Below are 27110 nucleotides of genomic sequence, written 5' to 3' on the forward strand. Positions count from 1 at the left end.
GTGGGTTTTTAGATACTTGTATGGGTGTTTCAATGGATTCAAATATGGTACTCTGTATTTTACAGTGAGTGATGAAAGATTATAGTAGTGTATGATGAGGAGTATCTGATTGTCATGTGGATGATGTCATCCGTGATGTCATTTGAGATGTCATCAGTGATGTCACTGACCATGTCATGAATGATGTAATATGTGACATCATCACCAGTGGATTGCGGGCGCGGGAGTTACAGTTAGTACAACTAACTATAACGGAGGAATTTCAAGGGGTTTGTATGAGTGAATTGTACAGCTAACTATGAGACCCCTAAAACCTATGTTTTTTTCAGTGAATTTCTAAGGTTTTTAAATGCTAATTTCTAACTATAACCGGTCTGAAAGCTATGGTTTTTTTAGTCGCTATCTCTGGTTAAATTCTCACATCGAGACGCCGCGCTCGCACTACACTTGTGGATTTTACTTCCTGCAACACACGGATGTGAAATTTGACCAGCCCAGACGTGGGTTTGTGTTTAAGAATATTACTTACTGACTGTCACTTCATCTGACTGGATAGACCTTTTAAGATTTTAAAAGACATTGGAATTGTCGATGTGAGAATTTAACCAGAGATAGCGACTTATTCCTAACTGACAGACAGCCCTGATGAAGTCTAATAGCATAGACTGCTTTAAACGAAACACGTGTTGGCTAAAGATCTGAAGAGATGCCTATATGAGAACATTAAAAGAAGAAGATTGACACTGAAATTGGAATATTTTCCTTTATTCTATTGCTTTTCTATACACGGATTGCAACTGCTCGGGATATAATGTTTATAAATGGAAATCCACCTCGCCCAACGTGCAGTCCGTGACTGCCCCACCGCTCCATATCCTCCCGGGCCTGAAGGTGGGCCTTGGAAATTCCAGTACCCTGGATGCAGCAAAAATTCCGCTGAAGCAGAGGCCAGTGAGTCCAAGGCCGGCTTGATGCTGCGGGGCCTCTTTAGTGCGACACTGGGAATTGCGCTGAATATGTCTAAAAACTCCTCCAGGAAAGAGAAGAGGCCACAACAGGGGAAACATTTGGAGCCAGCTTTATTCGGGTAACGCACATCATGGTAAATGCATTTTGGCGTCTGTTTGCCTTCTTCAGCGCCAAGGGTGTTATTAGGATGCAGGCGCTATTTGCAGGTTTAAATACCCCACCCCATCCTAAGTGCGCATTAGTCACTCCGCCCCCCAGGTGAATTCCATATGCATATGCCTCCCGTTGGACGCCCGGTTCATGGCGCCTACAGGTCCCAGAAAGCAATATTCTTGCTGGCAGGCATTGCGGGGGTGGAGGTTGAATAGAGCTGTGATGTTAAACCCCCAAAGTCAGCGTGTCCCACGACATCCGCTTACTCCTCAAGTCCCCAGACCGCAGCAACCTCCAAGTCACAGGGATCTTTACAGCGGGGGCAAGGCTGGAAATCCACCTCGACCAACATGCAGTCCGTGACCGCCCCAGCCGCTCCATATCCTCCCGGGCCTGAAGGTGAGCCTTGGAAATTCCAGTACCCTGGATGCAAGGGTACTGGAATTGGTACAGGGATGAAAATCTCACTTGAAAAGATCAATTAGTGACAAAAACACAACTAACAAGTTCAATGCTCCAGGATCCTCACAGAAGGAGCATGAAAAAAGAACTGACCTAACTGCCACCTGTGGGGTATGATGGGAGTCAGAAGGTCCTGGAGATCTTAAAGGCAGAGCACCCGTTTTTTCTGAGTGTGCTACATGCAGCCTTCTAAGCCAATCTGCCTGCTATCACCTTGCCTTTTTTTCTGAAAATAAAGGCTTTGTTTCAAACAAGTTGAAAGTACTATGTTTTTTGGACAGGTTTTATTTGAGGTTTTCAAATGGAAAAATGCAATGCAATATTGGCATATTTGAGCCTGGATTTGAGTTTAGGCTGCACATGTATATAAATGTGTGTATATTGTAGATATTTGCATAGTATTGCATATATTGTTATATATGTATGTTATATATGCATATATCTTGCTAATGCTCCGGGGTCCCCGCATGTGGGTTGGACTATTCAGTGCTTATGAAGAAAACGTTGGTGCTCCTTACGTCGTTCGTTGACAAACAGTTTAGGCGAAGATGAAATCCGCTTAGACCTTTTTCTTGTGCCTCTTTCCAGCATGTCCCAAGGACCTCAAATGGGAGGAAGAGGACTTGGGGCTACATGAGCGGTCCAGCAACCTCTTCTTCTTCAATCAGGACCAGGATCTCTTCGGAGTCTCCCTGGATGGTGTAAACTGCAGAGTCGCAAGGAGCATCATAGTCCGCTCCCTTGAGGCCTTCGAAGCCATGGCCCAACAGTCCAAGCATGACTGAGTCGTGATTGCGCTCGAGACACCCAAGGCAGACAAGGTGGGGATCAGTAAGAGACATGGCACAGTGACAGGCTCCACACAGTTTAAAACCGGTCTTCCTCGAAGACATCCCTCGGCACACAATGAAAAAAGTCCTGAAGCCAACAAAAAGTTTTAAAAATCTGTCAAAAAGCGACAGAGGCTTACCTCTACCTAGATCAGCGCTTAACTGGAGCCGAAAGAAAATAACTTACATCCGTGCACCTGGGTGCCACCCATATAGGTAAACAACGTCCTAACCGATGCGAAGGACACCAACGTCATGCAGTGCCAAATCGAGCCACTAGAAGGGGCCATCAAGGGGTATTATTCATGCAAGCATTTCTGTATCCAGCCTGACACCTAGGAAATTCTAATGTAAGGATTCTGCAGCTAGAAGTCCGATATCATTGTTATGAGAAACCGAGAAATAAAGTGTCACAGCATCTGCATAAAAAGGAACAAAAGTCAGAGGGGCCGATGGCGTCTTTACTTTTAGTACCATCATTTTCCAGTTTCACAGCAGATGCTGCAATGTTACTACACAGTTCAAGGTGAGCAACTTACTGATAAATATCTGACTTCATTGTGAAGTCTGGAAATACACTAAAAGGATGAAGTAAAGGTATCCCTTAAAAACCAATGCAGCTTTCCCTTGATAAATAGGAGAAAATCTACAAGGTCTAATCAGAGTGATCAGTACTTCCACAAACTTATATGCAGCCACTGCAAGAAAAAACGAACACACACACACTACATGTATGGTTGCAAGGACATTGTTACAGAGGCGAATGACTATTATGCCTCTGCAATCAAAAATATTCTCTTGCTAGCAGCTCGTTCATGAAAGTGGAGAATGATCAGAAAAGAGGTCCAACTAGCTTCTAAAGTTCTGGCCTTGGGGGGGTTTGGCCAAGATGGCGGAGAGATAGGACGTGTGTTGCCTCTCCCACCGATCCCCGCACAAAGCACTGGCTACCGGCCACCTATAGCCTCAGGAGCACCGGGAACAGAATCCCAACACAACCGCAACACCTGGAGAACCCCAGGGTGCGCGGACGGGATCCTTGGCTCCGTAAACTGACTAGTCTGGGGCCGCTGACCCTCTGGCTGCAGCCCCGGAGATCGCGACAGCCTCTGGGACAGTCTGTGGAGCGGCCAGGACGAGCTGAGCTCCCCGCTGGCAGAAGCAAGCACCTACAACGAAATCCTGAGTCGAAGAGGTGAGGCCCTCGAGCTGCAAGGCCCGACTAGGGGCGCGGGCCTCGGGTCCCGCCCGCCATCTTGAGCGGCGGAGCAGAAGCTGACCAGCACTATGGTGAGCAGTGAAGGGAGCAGGCCCCGCCAGCCATCGCACCCTCTGGCTGGCGACACTGCAGCGTGGGGCGAGAACGCATTCACCATGGCCCAACCACACCGGGCGTAGCTGCCGGACGCTAGAGGAGCGGACTGGGCCTGGTCATTGGCCTTTCTGCGAACCCACGTGTGCAGGGCCCCACACTATGAATCTGCATTGGCCCGGGTGCTTAAGGAGACATACGAGGGGAAGGCCTGAGGCAGAGGAGAGGGTGGTCTACTGGCCCATACACACCTACGCGGAACCTGGAACGGGGCCTGAGCGCTTCCTAGCACACGGGCACGCGCCGACAGAAGCCATCAAACACCCGGTGACTCTACACCCAGGTGGGATTCTCTGGAGAGCGCATTGGGCTTGGACCATGTCCAGGCGCCGCCTGACACCCCCGGGAGAGGACCGGCTGTAAGCAAAGAGCGGATGGCCCTGGGAGGCTTCCAGCACAGCCGCCATTAGAGGTGGTTGCTAAGTGCGGGGCCCAGCGCCCTACAGAGGAGGTCCAGCTAGGCCCGATTGCGGCTTGCCAGTGTGTCGCACAGCCCCCGCTCCACCTCCGGTTCTGGCCTAACAACCCTGAGCACATCCACCACCATCAGCCTGCTACAGATAGCTCTTCACCGGGATCTAAGCTGACTATTGGGAGGATGGAAATTGGGCCCTGACTAGCCGGCACGATTCGTACTGTGCTGAGGTGGCCTAGGACCACAGCAGAAAAGTGTTCCCCCGTATAGAAGGTGAGGAGCTGCATCATAGCACCCAGTAGGGTGACACACCTAAGCTACGCGGGTAGGCAGCGTGGAGGGATGACTGCAACTGCCTGGCAGTGGAGCCACCACCGGCTACCCCAGGGGCCCACACATTCCTTGAACCAGACGGGACCAGCACCCAGCCAACCCTGTCCTACAAGGCGTAGTGGAGAGGGCCGGACTGGGACACTGACCGACAGCGGAGCCATCAACAGCATGGTCAAGGAAGGGAACACAGGTGGTTGCTCTCGAGTCAGGCGGGAAAGACGCCCATTACACCCAGTCCTGCAGCACACACAGATCGCCATGGGTCAGACCGGGATTTTAGGCCTCCTAGGGTGGTTGGTACCCATGATGATGACCTGCACATAGTGGCACCTGACTGCTCACGGTTGGATTCTCTGGGAGGTCACAAACTGAGGTTTTCTGCGCCCCTACCCCCGTCGAGGCTTCAAATCTCTGGGTCCCAATCAGTCCTGACCCTTTTGCCCTCCACTCCGCGCCACCAGGTCGGACTATGACCTCCACCTGGGGAAAGAAGGATAAGACATTAAAGGAACTATTTGCACGTCCCCAGGGTGGTGATGTGATGGATCCTTCACTACCGGGCGAACCAACCACTTCGCAGGCAGACGCGCCAAGGAGGAACCAGTGAAGCAGGCCTTCCTTGAATCCCTATTCATGACACTTCCAAGATCTGCAAACTGTCAAACTGTCAAGCAAGACCTTACATCTGAAATCAAAGTTATACGTAAAGACGTGTGTTACAATGGGAAGCGGGTCGCTCCTCTGGAAGATAAGGGCGATAATAGAGACACAGAATTGACTACCCTACAACAGTAGGTCATCCGTATCCATGATCAACAGGTGGACCTGCATACACACCTTGAAAAAGAGGCTGGTGACATCTTCAACTACGCGAGAGAACTCTTTCATCACGTCTTGGGTAACACATTCAACACAGACATCACACAGGGTGGGTCCCCCTCATTCTGCTGCAGCTCCACTGGCGGACATATTAGTTTGTGTCCAGGACTTCCACACAAAAGAAGATATCCTTCGCAAAGCCAGATCCATGCACGCAATTAACTTCCGAAGTCAGACCCCAATCCTACATCGGTACCTTGCAGCACTCACCCTGCAGAAACACAAGGTCTTTCGACCTATTACCACACATTTACTTCAGCGTGACATCTAATATTCCTGGGGCCATCCGTTCCAACTCATCGTCCGTTTAGATGGCAAACTATCAACTCTGCTCCCTCACTGAAGGAAGCCAGTTGCTGGGAGTAGACATTCCTGAGGATGACGACGGGGGCCGTGGTCCCACCCCCGCTGGAGACACAAACCGCCATGACAAAATTAGGGATGCCGACGTAGCACCAAATGACCTGACCCGGCAGAGATCACGAAGGGGCAGCAAGCGGTACTAGAGGCCCTCATGGACGCGCTGGCAAAGACGCAAAATCCGTGAGCTAGATGGCTGCAGGGGGTCCAAGAGATCTGGGATCAAAGGGTGAGGGTGGTCACGGAAGATGCAGCTATTGCTGAGACGTTTTGAAACTTTTACGCCCAGCTTTATACGGGCCAGCGCTGGTCAGATGACGACATGGATCGCCTCTCCTCTCTTCCTCTTACATCTTGTACCGATCATCCCTGGATGACGGACTGAACTCTGAACTTTCAATCCCTTTCTTTGAGTTTGTTATGTCAGTTTATATGGGGTTTTTGTTCATGGTGTCCCCCAACCACCGCTCTTTGAACTCCATAGGCTTGCTGTTAATCTATTAGGCCCACTATGCACTTACACACTGGTCAGCGCACCCAGGCTCAGTCCTGGATTTCCCAGGGAATACTATGTTCCCAGACCTCTAGATGCCTCTCGCTAATCTCAAGATTCCCACTCTTAGCGTGAGAGGGCTCAATAACCCAGTCAAACGCAGGGCGATCCTCTCTTATTTGGAGAGTACCAGTGCGTACAACTGTCTCCTACAGGAGACGCATCTGCTCTCAAAAGACTGTCATAGACTTAGGTCTTGCATGTTTCCCACACAATTTTTCTCTTCTAGGCGCTCTAAGACGGCAGGGGTTGCAATCTTAGTTTCACAGGCATTTAAGGGGAAGATGGTACACAAGGAGGTGGAAATTAGGGGAAGGCTGCTTTCCTACCAGTTTGCGGTTGGGATACACACGTTGGTCATTGGGTCTCTCCATGAGGCTTTGCCTAAGGCTAATGAAAGCAAGATTCGCTTAGGGGGAGACCTTAACTTGGTATTTGATAACACTCTAGGCAGGTCAGCCCAACGCTTTGGCCCGGTTGGCGCACTCTCCCCTGCAGGGTTGCCCCGGTTGGAAGAATTGGGTCTGGTGGATCTCTGGAGGTGTCGCCAACCCACCTCAGAGAATACTCCTACTACTCTAATGCCCAAAAAACATATGTGCGACTACTACCTGATAGGGTCTGCGGCGCTCCGGGATGTCACGTCAGCTGTAGAAATTCTAGTGGCATCGTTGTCAGACGCTGTACCAAAAGTAGCCACCCTGACCCTACCATCTACTCAGCCTGCGCAACAGTGGCGCCTTCAGGATACCCTTTTACAGCGCGGACACGTAGTTGACCTAATACAGCGTGCGACTGGCTACTACTTGTCACACAATGACAACTCCTATTCTCCCCTGTCCAGCAGATGTGGAGCACTTAAGGCCGTGATCAGGGGCAAACTGATCACCATCTCGACGGCAGACAACGCTGACCGCAGGCGAAAGCGAGACGACCTTACAAAGAAAGTGAGGGAATTGGAACAAATGCACCAACGCACAGGAGCTCCTCGAACCTGGCACATTTGACGGCAACCCTGGCACAGTTAGCGGCCATTGACCGTGATAGGGCGAATATCCAGGGCTACGTTTGTGCCACTTGTTTTACGCTGGGAGGAACAGATGCAGGCATCTGTTAGCTTAAACTGCGGGAAGCTAGACAGCTTCAGGGAGTCCAAGAGATCTGGGATCAAACGGTGAGGGTGGTCACGGAAGACGCGGCTATTGCTGAGACGTTTTGAAACTTTTACGCCCAGCTTTATACTGGCCAGTGCTTGTCAGATGACGACATTGACGCTTACCTGAAGCAGGCACATCTAACTGCACCGACCCCAGAGCAGGCGGAACACCTAGAAAGGGACATACAAGTGGAAGAAGTTAGAACTGCCATTTCACAACTTAATAATGCTAAATTCCCTGGCCCAGAGCAGGTGGAACACCTAGAAAGGGACATACAAGTGGAAGAAGTTATAACTGCCATTTCACGACTTAATAATGCTAAATTCCCTGGCCCGGAGAGCTGTACCGCGGCCTTTTATAAACAATTTTGCTCCACCCTAGCTCCCTTACTGACCGGGCTCTCCAATACATTTGCGTCCCTGGGAGCAATCCCCAAATCCGTGCTTGAGGTCGCAATCGTGGTCATTCCCAAGCCAGGAAAAAACAAAAGCAGCTGCAATGCATATCGGCCCATTTCCCTCCTGAACATAGATTTGAAACTATACAATGGGATCTTACCAAGTATATTAGCTCCTTACATGGCGGGTCTGATAGATCCCGACCAGGTGGGAGTCATCCCCCAAAGACAGAATAGTGACAACACTAAGAGGGCCTTATATCTCATAGAGAAGGCTTCGCGAATCCCGGGGGACTACGTGCTTCTAACTATCAATGCCGAAAAGGCCTTCAACTGACTCCACTGGCCATACCTGGAACAGGCAATTATCCGCGTTGGCCTGGGTGAGAAAATGAGGGCGCACATTTTAAACTGCTATCACTCCCTTAAGGCGTCAGTAAGGGTTAACACAAAAGAGACACAATTGAGGGACAGAATGCAGAACAAATCAAAACATTCACCCCTAGTCAAGAGATCTGGGTTAAATCCATCATTCATTTGCTCACCATGCCCCCCTCTACCCCCCACCCCACCCCAGTTTAGACCTGCCCATATGCAAATCATTCTTGACCCTGTGCCTCATGGGAACAGCCCAGCCCGAACTGCCAAGCCAGGTCCTCCCCGGACCGGAAACAAGCATCCTGAGACCGGTTTCAGGGTTTCACCCCTCTTCAGCTAGGATCGCTTTATTCCAGTGGCACAATGAGCCCAGCACCCACGTCTGGGCATACCTGGAGCGCTACGGGCGAGAAAGCACAAGACAATTGATGGATGGAATGCAGAACAAACCAAAACATTCACCTTCAGTCAAGAGATCTGGGTTAAATCGATCATTCTTTTGCTCACCATGCCACCCCAGTTTAGACCTGGCTATATGCAAATCAGTCTTGACCCTGTGCCTCGTGAGAACAGTCCAGCCCGAACGGGCACACCTCAGCTACATTCCTAATAAGCAGAGGTGCCCCCTATCAATACTGCTCTTTGCATTGTACATGGAACTGCTAGCTCAGAGTCCGGGAACACAAAAACATCACAGGCATTCGATTTGGGGGCGACTTACACACCATCTGTCTTTACGTGAACAATGCCCTCATTTCTGGACTCCTTCGCAAAGGTTCCGCGTTCAAGGTCAATATTGCAAAATCCACTGCCCCCAACCTCTCGTTATCACCGAGGACACAGGCCTGCCTCCAAAGTCAGCATACCGGTACTGACACCTTCCTTTTCTTTCAAGCGAGTGCGCATGAGCGAGGGAAGAGTATGCGATTGATGCACATGCGCCTCTTCGCCGCCACGCTGCACACACGCATTGAGTTACTTCCTACTCTGACATCACCGGAAAGAGTTTCCGCCTCTCCCTTTGCCCTACTTGTTTACTTAAAATCCTGTGTTTCGCCGTTCTTATTTCACTTACTGCGAGCGTTTGGACAGGGGTAGGTGCGCTAGAGGCAGCACCCGTATATCTTTGCAAGTACTATTTCGTTCTAGTTACTTAATGGTTGCCATCATTTTCACCCAACGCCTTTGGTGCCTACACAATTTTATTTATGTGTTTGGCCTGTGTCTATTGTTTCCACAGCCCGACTATACGCGGGCGTCCATTCTCTTGACCATTGGAGGAGTGCTTTTACTAGTGCTTGGTAAGCATGGTGATGGTGTTACACCTATTTCCAAGTTTTGGTAATTCTTCCATATTCCAACATTAGCAGGCTCCTGACTCTTAGTTGTTAAACTTTAACCACTTTTACATAGAGGGTATACAGGCCTCTTTACCCGCCCTGGCTGAGATAAGAGGGTTCTCATTTTAACTTTTTTGTATTATGTTCACGTGCACTTCACTGTTTTTTGTTTGGTCCTGGAAAAGCGCCAATGACCTACGGGCGACAGAGGCGCGAAACATGTCGACCGCGACTATAGACACCCAGGCATAGTGGGCCTGTTGGGGTCAGTCATTTTAGGCAGTATTCTTAACTGCCAAGGGTTTATCAAGTAAAACTTAACGCTGCTTTCATACCTTTGGAATTTTATGACACTATCACGTTTGCACGTACATGAATTACCCTCCTTTACCCTTCCCCACATACCCTCATGCAACATCCGGCATTTCCTCAAAAAGGTCTGATAAAGTGACCCTTCGGGGGACCCGTAGGGAATTGCAGCGCTGGTCCTACGAGGAGCAAAATGCCCAATGATGAAGCATGACATCCTTTGGGGTGTGTGAGGGCAGCAGAGGATGTTGAATGCCTTTCCCTCTCATATTAAGGGTACTTTATACCTAGGATTACCTATCCCTTATCCTTCCCTGTTTTTAATGCATGGGTGACTATTTGCACCCTGATACATCGGTGACTTTTGCATCCTTGTATAGGAACTTTGTCCTATTTTTTATCAGATTTGTATTAGGAGCATGGACACTGGAACTTTATTAGCTCCTTGGTCCCCCCCTCTTTTTTGTTTAATCCAAAGTCAGCATCCCATACAATGGTCCGGAGACACTCCCATATCTGGGAATCCACTTGGCACCCAACTCTGCAAACCATAGGGTCAGTTAACTATACCAAACTACACACTCAAATCCGCTTTGACCTGCAGTCTGCAGCGGGGGTAGCATTACACCATTTCCTGGCTAGGGAGCATAGCGGCCATCAAGATGAGGGTCCTACTTAAAATGTTATACCTCTTCCAGATGCTTCCCCTATGGCCTCCCACAGGCTGGTTAAATCGAGTACAGATGGAGCTCTCCCTCATCATTTAGCAGGGCCATAAACCGTGAATGAAGAAACTCGTCAGCATGCACCAGCCTAACGAAGGTGGACTCGGGATCCCTTACATCACACTATTACAAAGCCACGCAGCTGCGGCATCTGGTCGAATGGAACCGCACTGAATCAGAGAAGCATTGACTATTTCAGGACCGGGCGGTACGGGGACATCTCTAAGGAAGATTCCCTTTGAGGGGGCGTGGCTAGCTGCCTAGGATGGGTGTCGTGCTCCAATAGAGCTCCAGACCTCCTGGGGGGAATACTTTATTCTGTGCCGTCGCATTGATTAATGCTGGACCGGAACGTGTGTCCCGGGTCGCTGGAGCCCCCCTGTACAGGAAAATTCCCCCATCAATCTGGAATGCGGTGAAATGCTGGAGATACAGCCCGAGGCCACACTGACACGGGCGGAGTCTGAGGCCCACTACGAGGCGCGATCCATAGCGCGGATAGAACGGCTGTTGCTGCCCTGGCCTGAAAGTGGACACTGGTCGAGTAAAGCGAGGACACCCTAACGCTGGCTGGCGCGGTCCTGTCTGCCCACCGACCGCTATCAGGGAGCGGCAACACCGCGTGGAGGACCCTGACGTGAGGTGAAATGCGGCCAGACGCAGACATGCAGGAATCGTTGCCCTGAGGTAGCGCACTGTGCAGCGAATTACAGACGCTGACTGTGGGATGGTGCGGGGGAGCCGCGATTGGCCCTTGAGGCTGCACCGCTGGGGGATCCTGGCTGGAGCCTACCTGCTGCCGAGTGCGGACGGCGAACGGGGCCTGTGTTGCAACCAAGCCTGCGTCTGATGTAGATGACGGCGGGCGCCGCGGGCTCGTCCCCGCGAACAAATAACAATGCGGCCCCCTACCTCAGCACACAACGGACTCACCGGCGCCCTTGGCCTCTGACCGCTGCGGTCACGCCAACTCTCCTCGTCGTCGCTGGGGTGCCGCCGTGCCGCGGGGCCCCTGGAGTGGGGCGGCGGCTTGGAGGCGGAGCTGCTCTGAAGTCAGAGCTTGGGAGAAGTTGTGGCATAGCGGTGGTAGGGTGGCGGCGAGGCGGTAAGCCCCTTCATGGAACAATGTGGTGAATAGAGGCAGGGTGCGCTCCCGCACTGGCCCCGAGAATGCTGGAGGGACTGACGTTTGCGTGGGCCCTTATTCCACGGAGGAAGGATAAGCTAGGTTGCTACAGGCATCTGCCGCAGGCCCTGAAGGAGTGTTGGTGCATTACTGTGGAGGGTCCAGACTGGGCTGGTTCTCTCTTTCCCCCCTCCCTCTACGGTATAGAGCGACTTTACACCAGCTGCTATTCCTATTTGTGCTCCCTCACCTGCTGGACCTGCCTTTCCGGTGCGGACTGGTTGCATCTACCGGAGGGAACCAAGTGTAGTTCTCCTATTTTTTTTATGCGATTTTATATAGCGCAAACTTTACCCGAAGGTGTCAGAGCGCTTTACATAAGAACCAGTTGAAAAACATAAGGACTTAGGATTACATGCATTACATAAAGGATACAAACAGAAAAAAATTGCAAATGTAAAAGATGTAAAGTCACACAAGGAGGAGATACAAATAGATATACTCCAAGAGTCACATAGGAATGGTAGATAGTACAAAGGTCTACTGTATATACTAGTGATTAGAGTTATCTCTATATACATAAGGAAGGGATATGACTGGATATACTCTAAGAGTCACATAGGAATGGTAGATGGTACAAAGGTCTACTGCCTATCCTAGTGATGAGTTATCCCTATATACATATATATATATACATACATAGTAGATTTCCTCAGGCAGAGTTCCATTAAGTGGGGTCGGAGGGGGGACGTAGTCAACACCAAGGGAGGGTGGGAGGGATTCGAGGGTATGGAGAAAAGGCAAAACAGAGAGGGAAAGAAACATTTGAGGATCCTCAAGGAGGAAAAGAGGGAAAAGGGTAAAAGACGAGGGAATGGACAAGATGACTGGTCGGGGACCAGAAAAATACGGCCGAGAGCAGCAGCAAAATGGCGGGCAGGACAAAGGGAAAAGTAAAGAAGTCCATGAGAGACTGTGGTCCACAATTGCAGTGCCTTATAGTGACATGCACACTGGTTGACCATGGACTAATGTGGTGCACCAATAGTCCTCCGTATTAGAACATCTGGCCCCACCTGGCTGGGCGCACAGTGGGACCAACTCACTCACCCCTGTGGCGGTCGAACTGATTGGAGGTTGTGCGGGTGAGACGACCTTGCAGGCTTCCTGAAGGGGATATCTGGCGCAGTTTCATCCCTTTGAGGATTGCCTTCTCCGGGGATCGCTGGGTCTCCACGACGGGGCCACCCCTGGCCTCCACTATTTGGGAAATGGAGTTGTGAGCATACCACTGTCCAAAGCGTCGCAAACACTCCTCCGAATAACCCACGGAAACGAGCTGGGGTTGACCTTGGCCTAAGAGCATCAACATGAGCAGGAATCGGACAAAGACGCTAGAGGGCCAACAAGGGACTGACCACCCACCCTCAGAGACTGAACTCACTAGCTAGCCCCCTCGCCGGGAACGGCTTCCATGGGTCACACCGACTGAACACCTGATAAAATAGACCTCATACTTAAAGAGATCCGGGACATCCTGGCGGACTCGAGCTGCAGATGGGGACTCTTACCACAGGGCTGACGCTCCTCAGGGCGGACCATGGCAAGCTAGCTGACACAGTTAAAGAACATGGACAATATCACTGACCGCACCCCCAAGGTCGCAGACCACTCATCTTCTATCAAAGAGCTACAACAGCAGATGACAACGCTTAGGGATCGGGTGGAGGATGCAGAGGGCAGGAATAGAAGCAATAATATACACGTTATTGGTTTGTCGGAACACAGCGAAGGGGGTAGGGCAGCAGAATTTATGAAAGGATAATGCTCCTTGCCAGTATGCATCTGTTCTTGGCATGTAGGGCTGCTGACATTCATATCTTAGCATAGATCGCCGCCGTGTGTTGGGTCCGGATGTTTGCACTTTGTTGTCCTGGAAGAGTCTTCGAAGTATCACAAGCTAGGTGACTCCTCCCCTGGACTACAGTGTGCCTGGGCATCTTCTCCAGCTTCAGATTGGTTTTCGCCATTGTGGCAAAGATGGAGTATATAAAAGTAAGAGATGACCATGTAAATGTATGTAGAAAGAAAGACTGCAGCTGTGACAGGCACCGGGGAGGAGGGTGGGCGATATGAATGTCAGCAGCCCTACATGCCAAGAACAGATGCATACTGGTAAGTAGCAATTTCTATTCAAGGCATGTGGGCTGCTGAATTCATATCTTAGCATAGACTGTATAGCAGTATCTCCTCTCGTGGAGGCCACCTGTACCAGCTGCAGCAGTTTGAAAGAGTTTTTAGGACAGCATGGCCTACAGCAGCTAGCTGCTTTGCTTGCACGTCTACACAGTATTGTTAAGTGAAAGTGTGCATGGTAGACCACGTAGCTGCTCTACATAGGTCTTCTAGTGGAATATTTCCTAAGAAAGCCATGGATACCCCCATTTTGTGCGTTGAGTGGGCTTTTGGGGGAACTGTTAGAGTGCGCTTGGCCTTTTGATAGCATATTTGAATGCACTTAATCATTCATCTGGCTATTCCTGATTTTGAAATAGGGTTACCCTTATGCTGTGGTTCAAAAGCAACAAATAGTTGTTTTGTCTTTCTGAAAGCTTTAGTTCTGTCAATGTAATATAATAGAGCTCTTTTTACATCTAGTGTGTGTAGAGCTCTTTCAGCCACTGACTGCGGGTTTTGGAAGAAAACTGGCAAATCTATTGACTGATTGAGATGAAATGTTGATATAAGTTTTGGCATGAACTTAGGGTTAGTACGGAGCACTACCTTATTCTGATTTATTTGCATGAAAGGTTCTTGAATTGTTAGTGCCTGTAGCTCGCTCACTCGCCTGAGCGAGGTAATGGCCACTAAAAATGCCACTTTCCATGTTAGGAATTGTAATTCGCACGAATTGAGTATTTCGAAAGGTGGCCCCATAAGTCTGGTAAGTACTACGTTTAATCCAATGAGAATAAAACAAAATATAGGATACTAAACTGAACTAGCCCCGACAATCTAGTGCATGGTAACACTAGAACTTCATTCAAATAACAAACAAAAAAATCTTGAAGAAGGTCAGTTTGTAAAACACTTAAAAAGCAACAGTTTGAAACATACCAAGAAAGAGGAAACCCATTTAATAAAATAAAATCTAAATAAGTGTACTTACCGAACTTTTTGCAGAAAAGCTCATCTACCATTTTTCTTAATTTAGTTATTCTGGCATACCATTCTTCTTTGACTAAAGCCAAACAGAACCAGAAAACATTATAAATATTACACCAGCAAAAATAAAAAGTTTTCCTAATGGCAAACACTAAGACCATTAAAGATAACTATGTGAAGTATTTCTTTACACAAAACTGGGAAATTGTTTGCCTCTTAAAAATAATCCTAAACCTTTTTTTCCCATTAGAGTGGTAGCATGTATACCTAGTTAAACAAATTTCTTTCGCATCACCACAAAGAGCAAAGTATTCCATACTATATTAGTTGCCTGAGGAAGAAAAGAAAAGTTAATTGTAATTGTCATCTATAAAGAGTTCCTTGCCAGAATTATGACTTTGCAATCATTCTGGGTAACCAGTCAGAACTTATGTTGTATAGCCTTCGGAGTTTCGTTTTACTCAATACATTGTAATAAAGAATAAACAGCAAAAAATGTTTTTGAAAAATTTAAAATACTTATTTAAGAAGCCTTTAACCAGTTCAAAACAAAGATATTTTTATATGTTCCAGCAAAGAGTAACACATTCTTTCAAGGTTCTTAAAATGCAACAATTAAGTATCCCTTCCAATGAGCACCAAGAATGTGCCTGAATGCCAGCTGTTTAAGTCTTACATTGATCACCCACGTTTTGGATTAACAAGAGCACAGATCTTTCAACTGCACTAATATAGGTCATGGATTTCTTATTGTTTCCTTTTGCACTTCTTTATAAGCAGATGTGCTCAAGTGATTTGAAAAAAAACGTCACTCACAGCGCAGGCATGCACCTCTATGCATGCATATATGTATGTTTGTATAGATGTATGTATAGTATCTCACTGCTTGAGATGGCTATAAGATTTGAATAAGTTTCACTGAGGTAAAAAAAAATGGTTTTGAAACAGAGGTCATATCAGGAGGCAGCACTGGTGCTGGCAATGCCTCAGAAGGCACAGAGTTTGAAACCTTTGAAGGCATATGATTATTCGGAAGCGATGCAGAGAACAGAGTCTGTGGAGGTGCAAAGTCCGCTGGCATCTAAGCCATTGGAATTAGCAAAACCACAGAAAGTGACCCACTCTTGAACATTCCAGAGGGTATTGGTGCTGTCCTTAATATGTGTAGCATGGCCAGGCTAAAGGCCTTGACTTGTGCAGGACTGGCATACAAGTCGAAAACTCTGGCTAGATCTTTTTCTCCAATATAGGAAGAGGCTGTTAATGATGCGGAGACTGACACGGAGAGTCAGACACCTTCCTCAAGGATGATGAAAACCTCTTCTTCCAAGGAACTTTTTCTACTTTTAAGGGAAGCTCTCTTGGGAGAGTCTACCTTTCAGAAGATTAGCATGAATACAGGGATTGCTTTGGGGTCTCCCTGGAGACCTTGACCAAATATAGCCTGGCGTTCTCCGATGGCCTTCGCAGGATTCGCAGGCTATAAGATCCGATAGATATCTTTTTATGGCATCTTCGACTGGGTTCAAATTGTCAAACCTTTAGAGATTACATTTTACCTAGTTACAGTCAAAAACTGAGGACCAGCACCAATAAAGTAGGAAACTAAGCCAGCACCTTAGTCCAGGTCTGGTCACAACCTGGGTGGGCAAAGCTGCAGCTGAAGCTGCATGTCATCACCTGAACTTCTTTTGGAGGAATACGTTTCGGGATTCAGTCTGGAATGTATAGGATATTCACCGTGAGGGGAATTTGCAGGAAGAAGTCTCCATCTGAATTGGCCTCCCAACAGGTAACATATACATTTTAGAGCCTATATCCCTTGAGCAACAAATTATTTTTGTCCGGTACAGATGAAAAGCTCCATTAATACCCTCTAAAAAAACAAAAAAGAAATAAAAAGCTTGGAAAGGATATTTCTGTAAAGTGTTATTACTCCAAAAAGGACTTCCATGAAGGACAACTGCAAACCAGATTTGCCAGAAAAAGCCGATATAGATGAAATGCTTCTGCGTACTCAGTTTTAGTTTCTTCTGCATGCACCACATGAAAACCAAAATCTATTCAAAAGCATGAGAACCCCTGCAAGGATCATAGGCTTTTGTGAAAGATTCAAATGTCTATGTCTGAATGTTCAGGAGTCCAGCTGCCAAGCTCAAAGATGAAGCGTTTGGGGTGTAGGATAGGACCTGGACATCGCGAGAGGAGGTCCACAGTATATGGAAGTATGTGTGGTGTCTCATACTTGCACCCTCACACCATTAGAATATGGCACAACACTACTTACAATGACCGGATGCAAGATCAACAAGCACTGGCGTTGCCAATAGGTCTCGCAGTAGGAAAGTTGGAGCTATTGGTTTTGTAAATGACATTTTATATTTATATATCATTATTGGCATTGTCAATAACAATATATAAATATAAAATGTCATTTACAAAATCAATAGCTCCAACTTTTCAAATGCGAAACCTATTGGCAACGCCAGTGCTTGTTTTCGTTGCTTAACAACTTCAGTCTGCCCTCCCCCACGTCTTTAAGAGAAGCAGGCAACCGTCAATGAAAAACGTGTGGGGATGGAGAGAGAGAACTCTATATATTTTTTTTAGTACCTGGGTCAAATATATATATATTTCCCCATTCAGAAAGTAGCCAAAAAGAAACAAGTGGGAATGGCTGTCCAGATGTAATGCCGCTAGCTGTCTGATGCTTTATTTTCAGTTAGACCTTTCTGCAGTGGCATTCCCCTTCTTCTAACCTCACTCCCCTCCCTCTAGATAGCGGTGGGGGTTTACCTTAACCCCTCCCCCGTTGCACACTTGTTACTTTTTGATGCAAATGAAGGCGATCCAGGGGCTATGTATTTAAACCAAATAACAGACCCACTGGCACGTTTCCACTCCATGTGTCCCAGGGAGGCGTTACCCTAGCTTCAAATCCCGCCAAAAAGAGGAAAGGGGGACGGAGCGAGCGAGCCGCAAAAAAAATAAATGGGTGTTGTAGCATTTGAATTGTGCTTTCCTCCACGAAGGCCTAAACGTACTTACACAGTGGTCCTAGAAGTAGCTGCTCCTTTTGTTATGCATGTTGACAGCGCGTTGGTCTGGAGAGTAGCTTTTGTTGCTGCACAAAACGCATCGTCTGCGCACCCATTACCTTCTTCATCAGTAACCAATCCGTTTATTTTACTCCACCCCTCGGGGAGCATTGCGTTCTCTGGAGCTCTTTCGTCGAATAGACCAGCCAGCCTTCAGATATTTAATGAAGCAGAAGTGTGGGCCGGCCCATTTGTTTTGCAACATTTACGAGGGACTGAGGAAGTCAGGGAACATTTCCTACACATTCTTCAGGATTGTATTTTTGGCTTAATAAAAGTCAAAAGTAGGTGAAAAACTTGGAAAGCACAAGCTTTGCTTGAGAAAAGATTAGCACTGAAGAGATTTGTTGAGGGAGAACTAGATTTTGCTAGAAATGTTTCCACAAACTGTGTTTAAAATTCTGCCAGGTTTGCAAAGTTATGATCATGGCTCAGCTGTAGATAGAATTCAGATTCACAGCCCTAGTTAATACAATTACAGCGCCCCTGAATAGCAGAAAAAAAGAATGCAAGCCGCAAAAAAATATGTAGCCAATGGCCGTATCTAGTGGCCATAAATATGCTCAATAACTTGGCAATCTGAAACATTGTTCATACTAAACAAATATGTTACTATTGCCACTTATTTATTTGAAATCTACTTGGACATGTCAGATCCAATAACTAAATGGGCAATATAGAACAATGTATTTATTAATCTTTTGTTCATTCTTGTCCCCGAAGGGGAGGTATCTATTTTCTATACCTATCCTCGTAGTCTGTAATAACCTCATCACAGACTTCAGAGGAGTTCTGAATCATAATATATGTTGGGAAACGCTTGAAAACATGTTTTTAGTTACATGTATTTATTTCTGTTTTATGTGCGCCTTCAGTTCCTCTGGCACTTACAAGTTCTGCCACCACGTTAAGTGCCAGTAAGATTAAAACCAGAACTGAACCATTTTCAATGTTATGTACAACGAAGCCACAGTTGTGGCTTATTTAGCTTAAGCAGCTAAGAAAAAATGCCAAAGCTAATAGTCCAGGCTTGTTGTATGTGGATTGTTACTCATTGTATTATTTATCTGGATACAATGACAGAAGCAGCACATTTTTCAGGCAGGACACTATGCGAAGCATGTTTAATCAGTCCTTGTTGTTATGTGGGAAGCGGCTTGTTTTGGGCGTTTTTTAAAAGAATGCGGAACTTGTGCTCTATTCAGGAAATTATATAACTACGAAGTCTGAGCTTTCACCTTTTGTAATTTACATTCTCGGGAGTGGCGCAGTAATCGAGGAGGTTCTTACTAGAATAGTTATTATAGATGGGCGGTAAGACCGACTTGACAGCTGTCAGAGGTCGGTAAATTGGGGAGCATTAAAATAGAAATAGCTCAATATGTTAGGGAATGGGGTTGGAGATAAAGCCGACTTGAACCATCCAAAGCGATGATTGTGTGGTACAGGTGTTGAAAAATAATGATCTAGTATCTAGTATATGAGCATTGACAGACACTTAGGAAGGCAAGTAACTTCAAGAATCACCCCCCCTCCCCTTTCTCTTAATACACTATTTTGGCGGTGCTCACCGCATATGTACCAGGTTGCAATAATGCTTCGTGCTGAAATCCACTTGGAGGGGTAACAACAGTTCCAACTAGTGGCCCGAGCGCAAAGGGGGAATAGATAGCAATAATCCCCAGCGCTCATTTGGTCTCACTCTATATCCCCTATGACACGGCAGTGTGATATGCAGCAAAAGAGCGAGTGTTCACGGAATAATCCTTGGTAACACCATCATCCGCAAGCTCTAATTCATGTACAGGAGATTACAAACCAGGGATACCATAATTTAAAGTAGCTCTTAAGTACGGTGAATTTTCGTCCTCTGGGACCAGGGTGCGTATCTCGACAAACGCTGGCGAGAGTTAACAGCACAGAGGTGTGGCTTAATGCCGAGGGCGGACGACTTTGAAGCCGGGATTCCAGGTTCGAGTCCTAGTGTCTGCTCAAAATAGCCTGTGATTCTGGAATAATCACATTATATTCCCATGCCATAGAATGAATGTGCCCTTGTGTAATGTAGCATGTTTTCATAGAAGGCACTCTAATACCTTCGGGTCGAGCTTGCGCTTTATAAAAGTACCGGACTATAAATGAACGATACAAAACGCTTCGCAGACAATATTCAAATCATGTGTGATCAAGTGATACACCATCTAGCAGGAAATAGTAGCAGAATTAAGCATGTGTGTGCCATCTATCATCGCCGTGCTTCCCAGCCTTCTGGCGCCCATAACGAAGTGCCTGTCCAGTTGTTATGGTTCAGGCACTCAGAGCTGAAATTACACAGCGCTTTCAGGGAAGCGCCAAGCCTCTATCACCAGGTGTCACTGGGGGCGTTATCAGCACAGTGGAAACAGAAGTACAGGCCCTGTCTTACTCTTATAAATGAACGTGGTTTAGCTAATGTGGCTGACGGGCATTTACCAAGGCAAATATTTAAATGTGATGTTTTTTCAGTGGAGACTTACTGAGCTTGTGCAACACAGTAGTGTAGCCCCTTTAGACAAACTGCAAATCAAATATAGTCTTGTTTGACCACGTTTAGTACAACAATTAACAATGAGATGGCGCTGTGGAGGCCCCGGCAACCCGCGTGCAGCCAGCCTAATCATGGCATGAATTAATAGTCGTGTGACTCAGACTCGTTCGAGCCATCGCAGACGGCAGGCGGCATTGGGCAGGCCTCAGAAGAGTGGGGTTGAGGAACATTATATAGTCGTTCTAAACAAAACGAGAATGGTGGTTAATTCTGCGTAAGACACAAAGGTTATAATAATGAGGGGCCAGAAAAGGAAAAAGTCGGAAGGGCCGAAAACAAGAGCGGCGGGGAAACTGAAAGTACGGCCGGCCAGCCATGAATAATTAGGGGAGGAGAAGCCACAGAGCACACGCTAGGAGAAGCCCTTTGATGTGGTGGCGGCCGTGAAAAAATGCAATTAGGAGGGAGGGAGGCTGATGCGCGTGCTTGTTTGGTCAAGTGATTCACGTGAACTCAAAGAAAACCGCACGAAAAAACCTGTGGTTTCACGAGTATTTTGAGCACTTGAATTCTCGCCATTTCCCATTCCTTCGGAATGGAAAAGGCGAGACCTAAAAATCCAGGGAGTCCACAGAGAGGTGAATTCACACAGGAAAAACAGAAAGGAATAAGGATGGCTTGGTCAAGAAGTTTAGGGAGATCTGGTGTTCAACATCTTAAAGCTGCAGCATTCCAACTGCAGCTATCCCTCTGATCACAAGTATCTTCAATGTTCAGAAAGCAGAGCTAAGCCTCATTCTCTGTACATGTGTCAGTGTCAGACCCCATTGGCGGCGTTGGTGGAGTCGCATGGTGCCCAGATCGTATCCTATGCGGACGACACCCAGCTCCTCTTCTCTTGTAAGAGAGGAGGTGACTTTGATGGGGAGAGTATTCGGGATTGCCTTGGGGCTGTTTTTCACTGGTTCCATCTAAACAGCCTTAAGTGCAATTCCGACAAGTCCGAAGTACTTTTCTTTGGGTGCGACACAGAACCAGATTGGCAGACCTGGTGGCCACGGGATATGTTCCCTCCGTCCTGCTCCTCTCAGGTTGCTAAGAATCTGGGGGTGAAGATGGATAACAGGCTTACCTTGAAATCCCAGATCCTGGGGGTGTCGGGCATTTGCTTTGGCATCCTCAGGATGATGCGGAGGTTTCTTCCTCTGTTATCCGTGGAACACAGGACGCTGACTGTCCAGGCTCTGATTGGGTCCAGGTTGGATTATTCCAACGTTCTCTACCTGGGCCTCCCAGAGTACTTGTTGCAGCGGCTTCAAGTGGTACAGAATGCCGCTGCAAGGGCAATCTTTGGCCTTAGCAGGCGCTCCAGGGCCTCGGGCTTGCTGGCAACTTTACACTGGCTTCCTATCCGCAAGAGGATCGCCTTTAAGGCGCTGACCTTGGCCTACAAAGCTCTTCACAAGGAGGGAGCCAAGTACCTCCAAAAGAGACTGGTCTTTTACCATCCAACCAGGTCTCTGAGGTCGGACGCCCTGCACCTTGCTGTTGTCCCCCGGGTAAAGAAAGCGCGCCTCGGAGGCCGCTCTTTTGGACTGCTGGCTTCTCAGCTGTGGAATTCTTTACCACTGGCCCTGCGGGGAGCCACCAGCCTACTGGCTTTTAGGAAAGGCCTTAAAACTTGGCTGTTCACTCAGTAGCCGGTCTTCCGTGAATCTCTGGCCCATTCTTCTGTTAGTTTTTTATCTGGTGTTATGTTTTTTATGTTGCAGTATTGTCTCTTTCTCCATTAAAGCGCCGGGACACTCTTTTTGAGTAGCCGTGCGCTATAGAAATAAATAAATAACATAACATAACATAACAGTTAAAACAAGTTCCTTACCTGTTCACTGTGGTTCTCAAGTATAGATGTCTTTCATAGATTCACATGCTTGAGTCATCCCTGTCGTCGAGGTGAGAGTCAGCGGTAATTACAACAAAAAGTAGAAAACCAAGCATTAGCCAGTAAAGCCCAAAGAAGAGACATTGTTAGCCAATTCCCATCGCTTTATGAAGATCCAAACTTCAGCCAATCAAAGAACAGTTCTTGAATTATTCTTCACCTCAAGGGTCATATCAACTCAGACTTCAAAGCATAAGTGTCCAAAGGAAGTATCGAATATGCTACTTACCAGTATGCATCTGTTCTTGGCATGTAGGGCTGCTGACATTCATATCTGTGCATAGATCGCCGCCTAGTGTTGGGTCCGGATGATTGTACATTGTTGTCCTGGAAGAGTCTTTGAAGTATCACGAGATAGGTGACTCCTCCCCTGGACTACAGTGCGCATGGGCATCCCCTCCATCCTCAGATTGTTTTTCGCCATTGTTACAGAGATGGAGTGTAATACAGTGAGTGATGTCCATGCTACATAGTAATTCTGAATGCTGCAGCTGCTACAGGCGCCGGGGAGGAGGATGGGCGATATGAATGTCAGCAGCCCTACATGCCAAGAATAGATGCATACTGGTAAGTAGCATATTCGGTTCGAGGCATGTGGGCTGCTGAATTAATATCTGTGCATAGATTACATAGCAGTCCCTCTTGTTAGCGGCGGCTGCCTGTGCCAGCTGCAGCAGTCTGAAAAAGAGTTTTGAGAACAGCCTGTCCTACAGCTGCCTGCTGTCTTGAATGTACATCTACGCAGTAGTGTTTCTCGTAAATGTATGTATAGTGGACCATGTGGCTGCTCTACATATCTCTTCTAAAGGAATGTTCCCCAGGAAAGCAATGGATGCTCCTAACTTACGTGTGGAGTGTGCTCTTGCAGGAATGGTTAGTGTGCGTTTAGCCTTTGCATAGCAAATCTGTATACACTTAACGATCCATCTGGCTATTCCTGCTTTGGAAATGGGGTTGCCTTTGTGCTGTGGAGAAAAGGCAACAAACAGTTGTTTTGTCTTCCTGAAATCCTTTGTTCTGTCTATATAGTACATAAGAGCCCTCTTGACATCTAATGTGTGTAGAGATCTCTCTGCGACATTTTCCGGATTAGGATAGAAAACTGCCAGTTGTATGGTTTGGTTCATGTGGAACTGCGAAATCACCTTAGGCATGAATGTAGGGTTGGTGCGTAGTATAACTATTTGTGTGGACCTGTATGAATGGCTCTTGAATGGTTAGTGCCTGGAGTTCACTAACTCTTCTCAGTGAGGTAATGGCTACTAGGAAAGCAACTTTCCAGGTCAGAAATTTAATCTCACAAGAGTGTAGAGGTTCAAAAGGTGGTCCCATCAGTCTGGTGAGGACCACATTCAGGTTCCAGACCGGTGAAGGTGGGTGTCTGGGAGGGATCACTCTTTTGAGTCCCTCCAGAAAAGCTTTAATGGCAGGCACTCTGAATAGTGAGAGGTGCTGCCTGTTCTGAAGATAAGCTGCTATTGCGGATAAATGTATACAAATGGAACTGTACACTAGATTACATCTGTATAAGTGCAACAAATAACAGATAATGTTTTGAATTGAAGCATCCAGTGGGTTAATGTCATTGTTACAATATATGACAAACCTTTTCCATTTAGCCGCATAACATGCTCTGGTTGTGGGTCTTCTTGCCCCCTTGATGATATTCATACATTCTAGCGGCAAGTTGAGTTAGCCAAACTCTAAGACTTCAGGAGCCAGATCGCCAGGTTGAGCTGTTGGGGATCTGGGTGCTGAATTTCGCCATGGCTCTGCGTTAAAAGTCTGGGTGTTAGCCGCAGTCTTTGATGCGGTACCACGGAAAGTTCTACTAGCGTGGTGTACCATGGCTGGCTGTGCCCATGTCGGAGCAACCAGGATGAGTGTCATTGAGTGTTGCTTCAGCTTGCGTGCCACCAGCCGTATTAGAGGTGCTGGGGGAAAAGCGTACGCAAATATGCCTGACCAGTTCATCCATATCGCATTGCCCTGTGACTGCGGATGTGGGAACCTGGCAGCGAAGCTTTGGCATTTTGCGTTTTCTCTTGTGGCGAATAGGTCTATATCTGGATGACCCCACTGCTGGAAGTACGGTTGGAGTGCTGATGGATGTATTTCCCACTCGTGCATCTGGTGGCTGTGTCTGCTGTGCAGATCCGCCATCTGGTTGTCCTTGCCCGGGAGGAGTTCCGCCATGAGGAAGATGTTCCTCTGAATGGCCCACTTCCACATGCTTTGAGCCAGATGAGACAACTGTGGAGAGTGTGTTCCTCCCTGCTTCTGTATGTAGTACATGGCAGTCATGTTGTCCGTCCGGATCAACACGACCTTGTTGCACAGGTGTACTTTGAAAGCTTTCATTGCCATGAAGATTGCCATCAATTCCAGAAGGTTGATGTGCATCTTCTTCTGCTGTGTCGTCCATAGTCCCTGCACCATGTAATGGAGTACATGAGCTCTCCATCCTTGGAGAGATGCGTCAGTCGTCAGTATTATTTGTGGTACAGGCTCTTGGACCGGTCGGCCCTTGCAAAGGTTTTGTGGGTTCCACCAATGCAGAGAGTTGTATGCCCGACCGCTCACCAACACTAGGTCTTTCCATTGTCCTTGAGCCTGATTCCACTGACGTGCCAAGCACTCCTGAAACGGGTGCATATGTAGTCTCGCGTGCGGGACTATGAAGATGCAGGAGGCCATCATGCCTATCAACTGCATGAACACTCTTGCTGGAAGCGAGTGTTGGGGTCTGAATTTTTGTATCAGCAATTGCATGCTGTTTATCCTCACCGAATTTGGCTGAGCTTTGGCTGCCAGAGTGTCTATTGTCGCGCCCAGGTACTGTCGCACGTGGGCGGGCTGAAGATGTGACTTTGGATAATTCAGCTAGAATCCCAGACTGTGAAGAGGATGAATGGTGTGGGACATGTGGCTGGCACACTGCTGGGCCGTCTTTGCTTGAATAAGCCAGTCGTCCAGATAAGGGTAGACATGTATGTGTTGTATCCTTAGGTGTGCTGCTACCGTCGCCAGGCACTTTGAGAACACCGTGGGTGCCGTCGTTACTCCGAAAGGGAGGACTTTGAACTGATAATGTTGATCTTGAATAGTGAACCTGAGATACTTTCTGGGTGATGGGTGTATGGGTATATGGAAATACGCATCTTTCAGATCTAGTGTTGCGAGGAAGTCTCCCTGACTGGGTAACGGTAGAACCTGCTGTAAGGTGAGCATATGAAAATGCTCTGACAGAATGTATCCGTTTAGAGGCCGTAGGTCCAGTATGGGTCTGAGAGACCCGTCCTTTTTGGGGATTAAGAAATATAGAGAGTACACCCCTGAGCCTTGGTCTTCTACAGGCACGAGCTCTATGGCTCCTTTTTGCAGCATGCTGACGACCTCCTGCTGCAATAAGTGTAAGTGCTCTGCGGACTTAGGACGGTGTCTTGGTGGTATGTTGGGTGGAGTGGATGTCAGCTCTAGACAGTACTGGACAATGTCTCTCACCCACCTGTCTGTGGTGATGGATTTCCAGACCGGCAGGAACTGCTGCAGTCTCCCCCCGACCGGTGTTATATGGTCGGGGGGCAGTGACAGGGCCTCACTGTTTGTTATTGGCAGAGGATCTGGAATTGTTGTTTCCTCTACCTTTGCCCTTGATGTTGTTTCCACGATATCCACCCTTGTTGTGTTTATTGTAGGTGGTTTGTGTACCTCCTTTATTATACTGTGTCTGCTGTGTGTTTTGGCCTATTGAAGGTCCTCTATTATTGGAGCGACGAAAGGAGCCACCCAGAAACTGCTGTGACTGTAGAGCCCCCATAGACTTTGTAGTCTTGTGTCTTTTTTAATCTTTTCAAGGGTGGTGTCAACCTCAGGTCCAAATAAGTAGTCCGGGTTAACTGGCTGATTTAGGATAGTAGTTTGTATTTCTGGTTTGAATCCCGAGATTCTTAACCAGGCATGTCTTCTTAACATGACGCTAGTGTTAATGGCTCTGGCTGCAGTGTCAGCTGCGTCTAGCGCGCACTTGATGGAAGCATTGGTTATAAGCTTTCCTGCTTGGATTCCTCCTTGTACTGATCTGGTAGGTGTTGCAACAGTGTCTCAAGGGTATCATAATGGGCCCTATCATATCTTGCCAAGAGTGCCTGAGTGTTGGCAATGCGCCAGATGTTAGATGCCTGCGCTGCCACCCTTTTCCCCGAAGTTTCCAGTACTTTCGACTCCTTGTCAGGAGGAGGAGGATCACCTGTAGTCTGGGAGTTTGTCTCTTACGTGCATTAGAAACAACTAATGAGTCGAGTGGCAACTGTCCTTTTATATAAGTAGGGTCCACAGGTGCCGGTTTATATTTCTTTTCAATTCTAGGGTTTAATACCCTTGCTCTGGTGGTCTCCTTAAAAATGTCATCAGCATACTTAAGGACCCCTCTTAGCATGGGCAGAGTCTTGACGGTTCTTTCCGAAGTGGAAAAGGTGTCGACCAGAAAATCTTCCTCAATAGGGTCAGCATGTAGTTGCACATCATGGTTACCCGCCGCTCTCAATAAGGGCGTTAAAGGCAGTAATGTCCTCCAAAGGAGATGTTTTTACATTGTATGTAAGTGTGTCAGGGGCATTC

General features: G+C 47.5%; 1 protein-coding gene across 4 annotated transcripts in view; it reads right to left on the reverse strand.

The window, feature by feature from the left end:
• The window catches only part of GTF2I (general transcription factor IIi), a 1434650-nt gene that overhangs the window by 822563 nt on the left and 584977 nt on the right, over nucleotides 1–27110 (reverse strand). For all 4 annotated transcript variants that reach the window (XM_086954596.1, XM_086954597.1, XM_086954594.1 and 1 more), the window contains one exon: nucleotides 14928–14999. In XM_086954596.1, the coding sequence (XP_086810722.1) occupies nucleotides 14928–14999 (72 nt within the window). The remainder of the gene's footprint in view (nucleotides 1–14927; nucleotides 15000–27110) is intronic.

Source organism: Lissotriton vulgaris, chromosome 2_1, assembly GCF_964263255.1.
Source record: "Lissotriton vulgaris chromosome 2_1, aLisVul1.2, whole genome shotgun sequence".
Lineage (NCBI taxonomy): Eukaryota > Metazoa > Chordata > Amphibia > Caudata > Salamandridae > Lissotriton > Lissotriton vulgaris.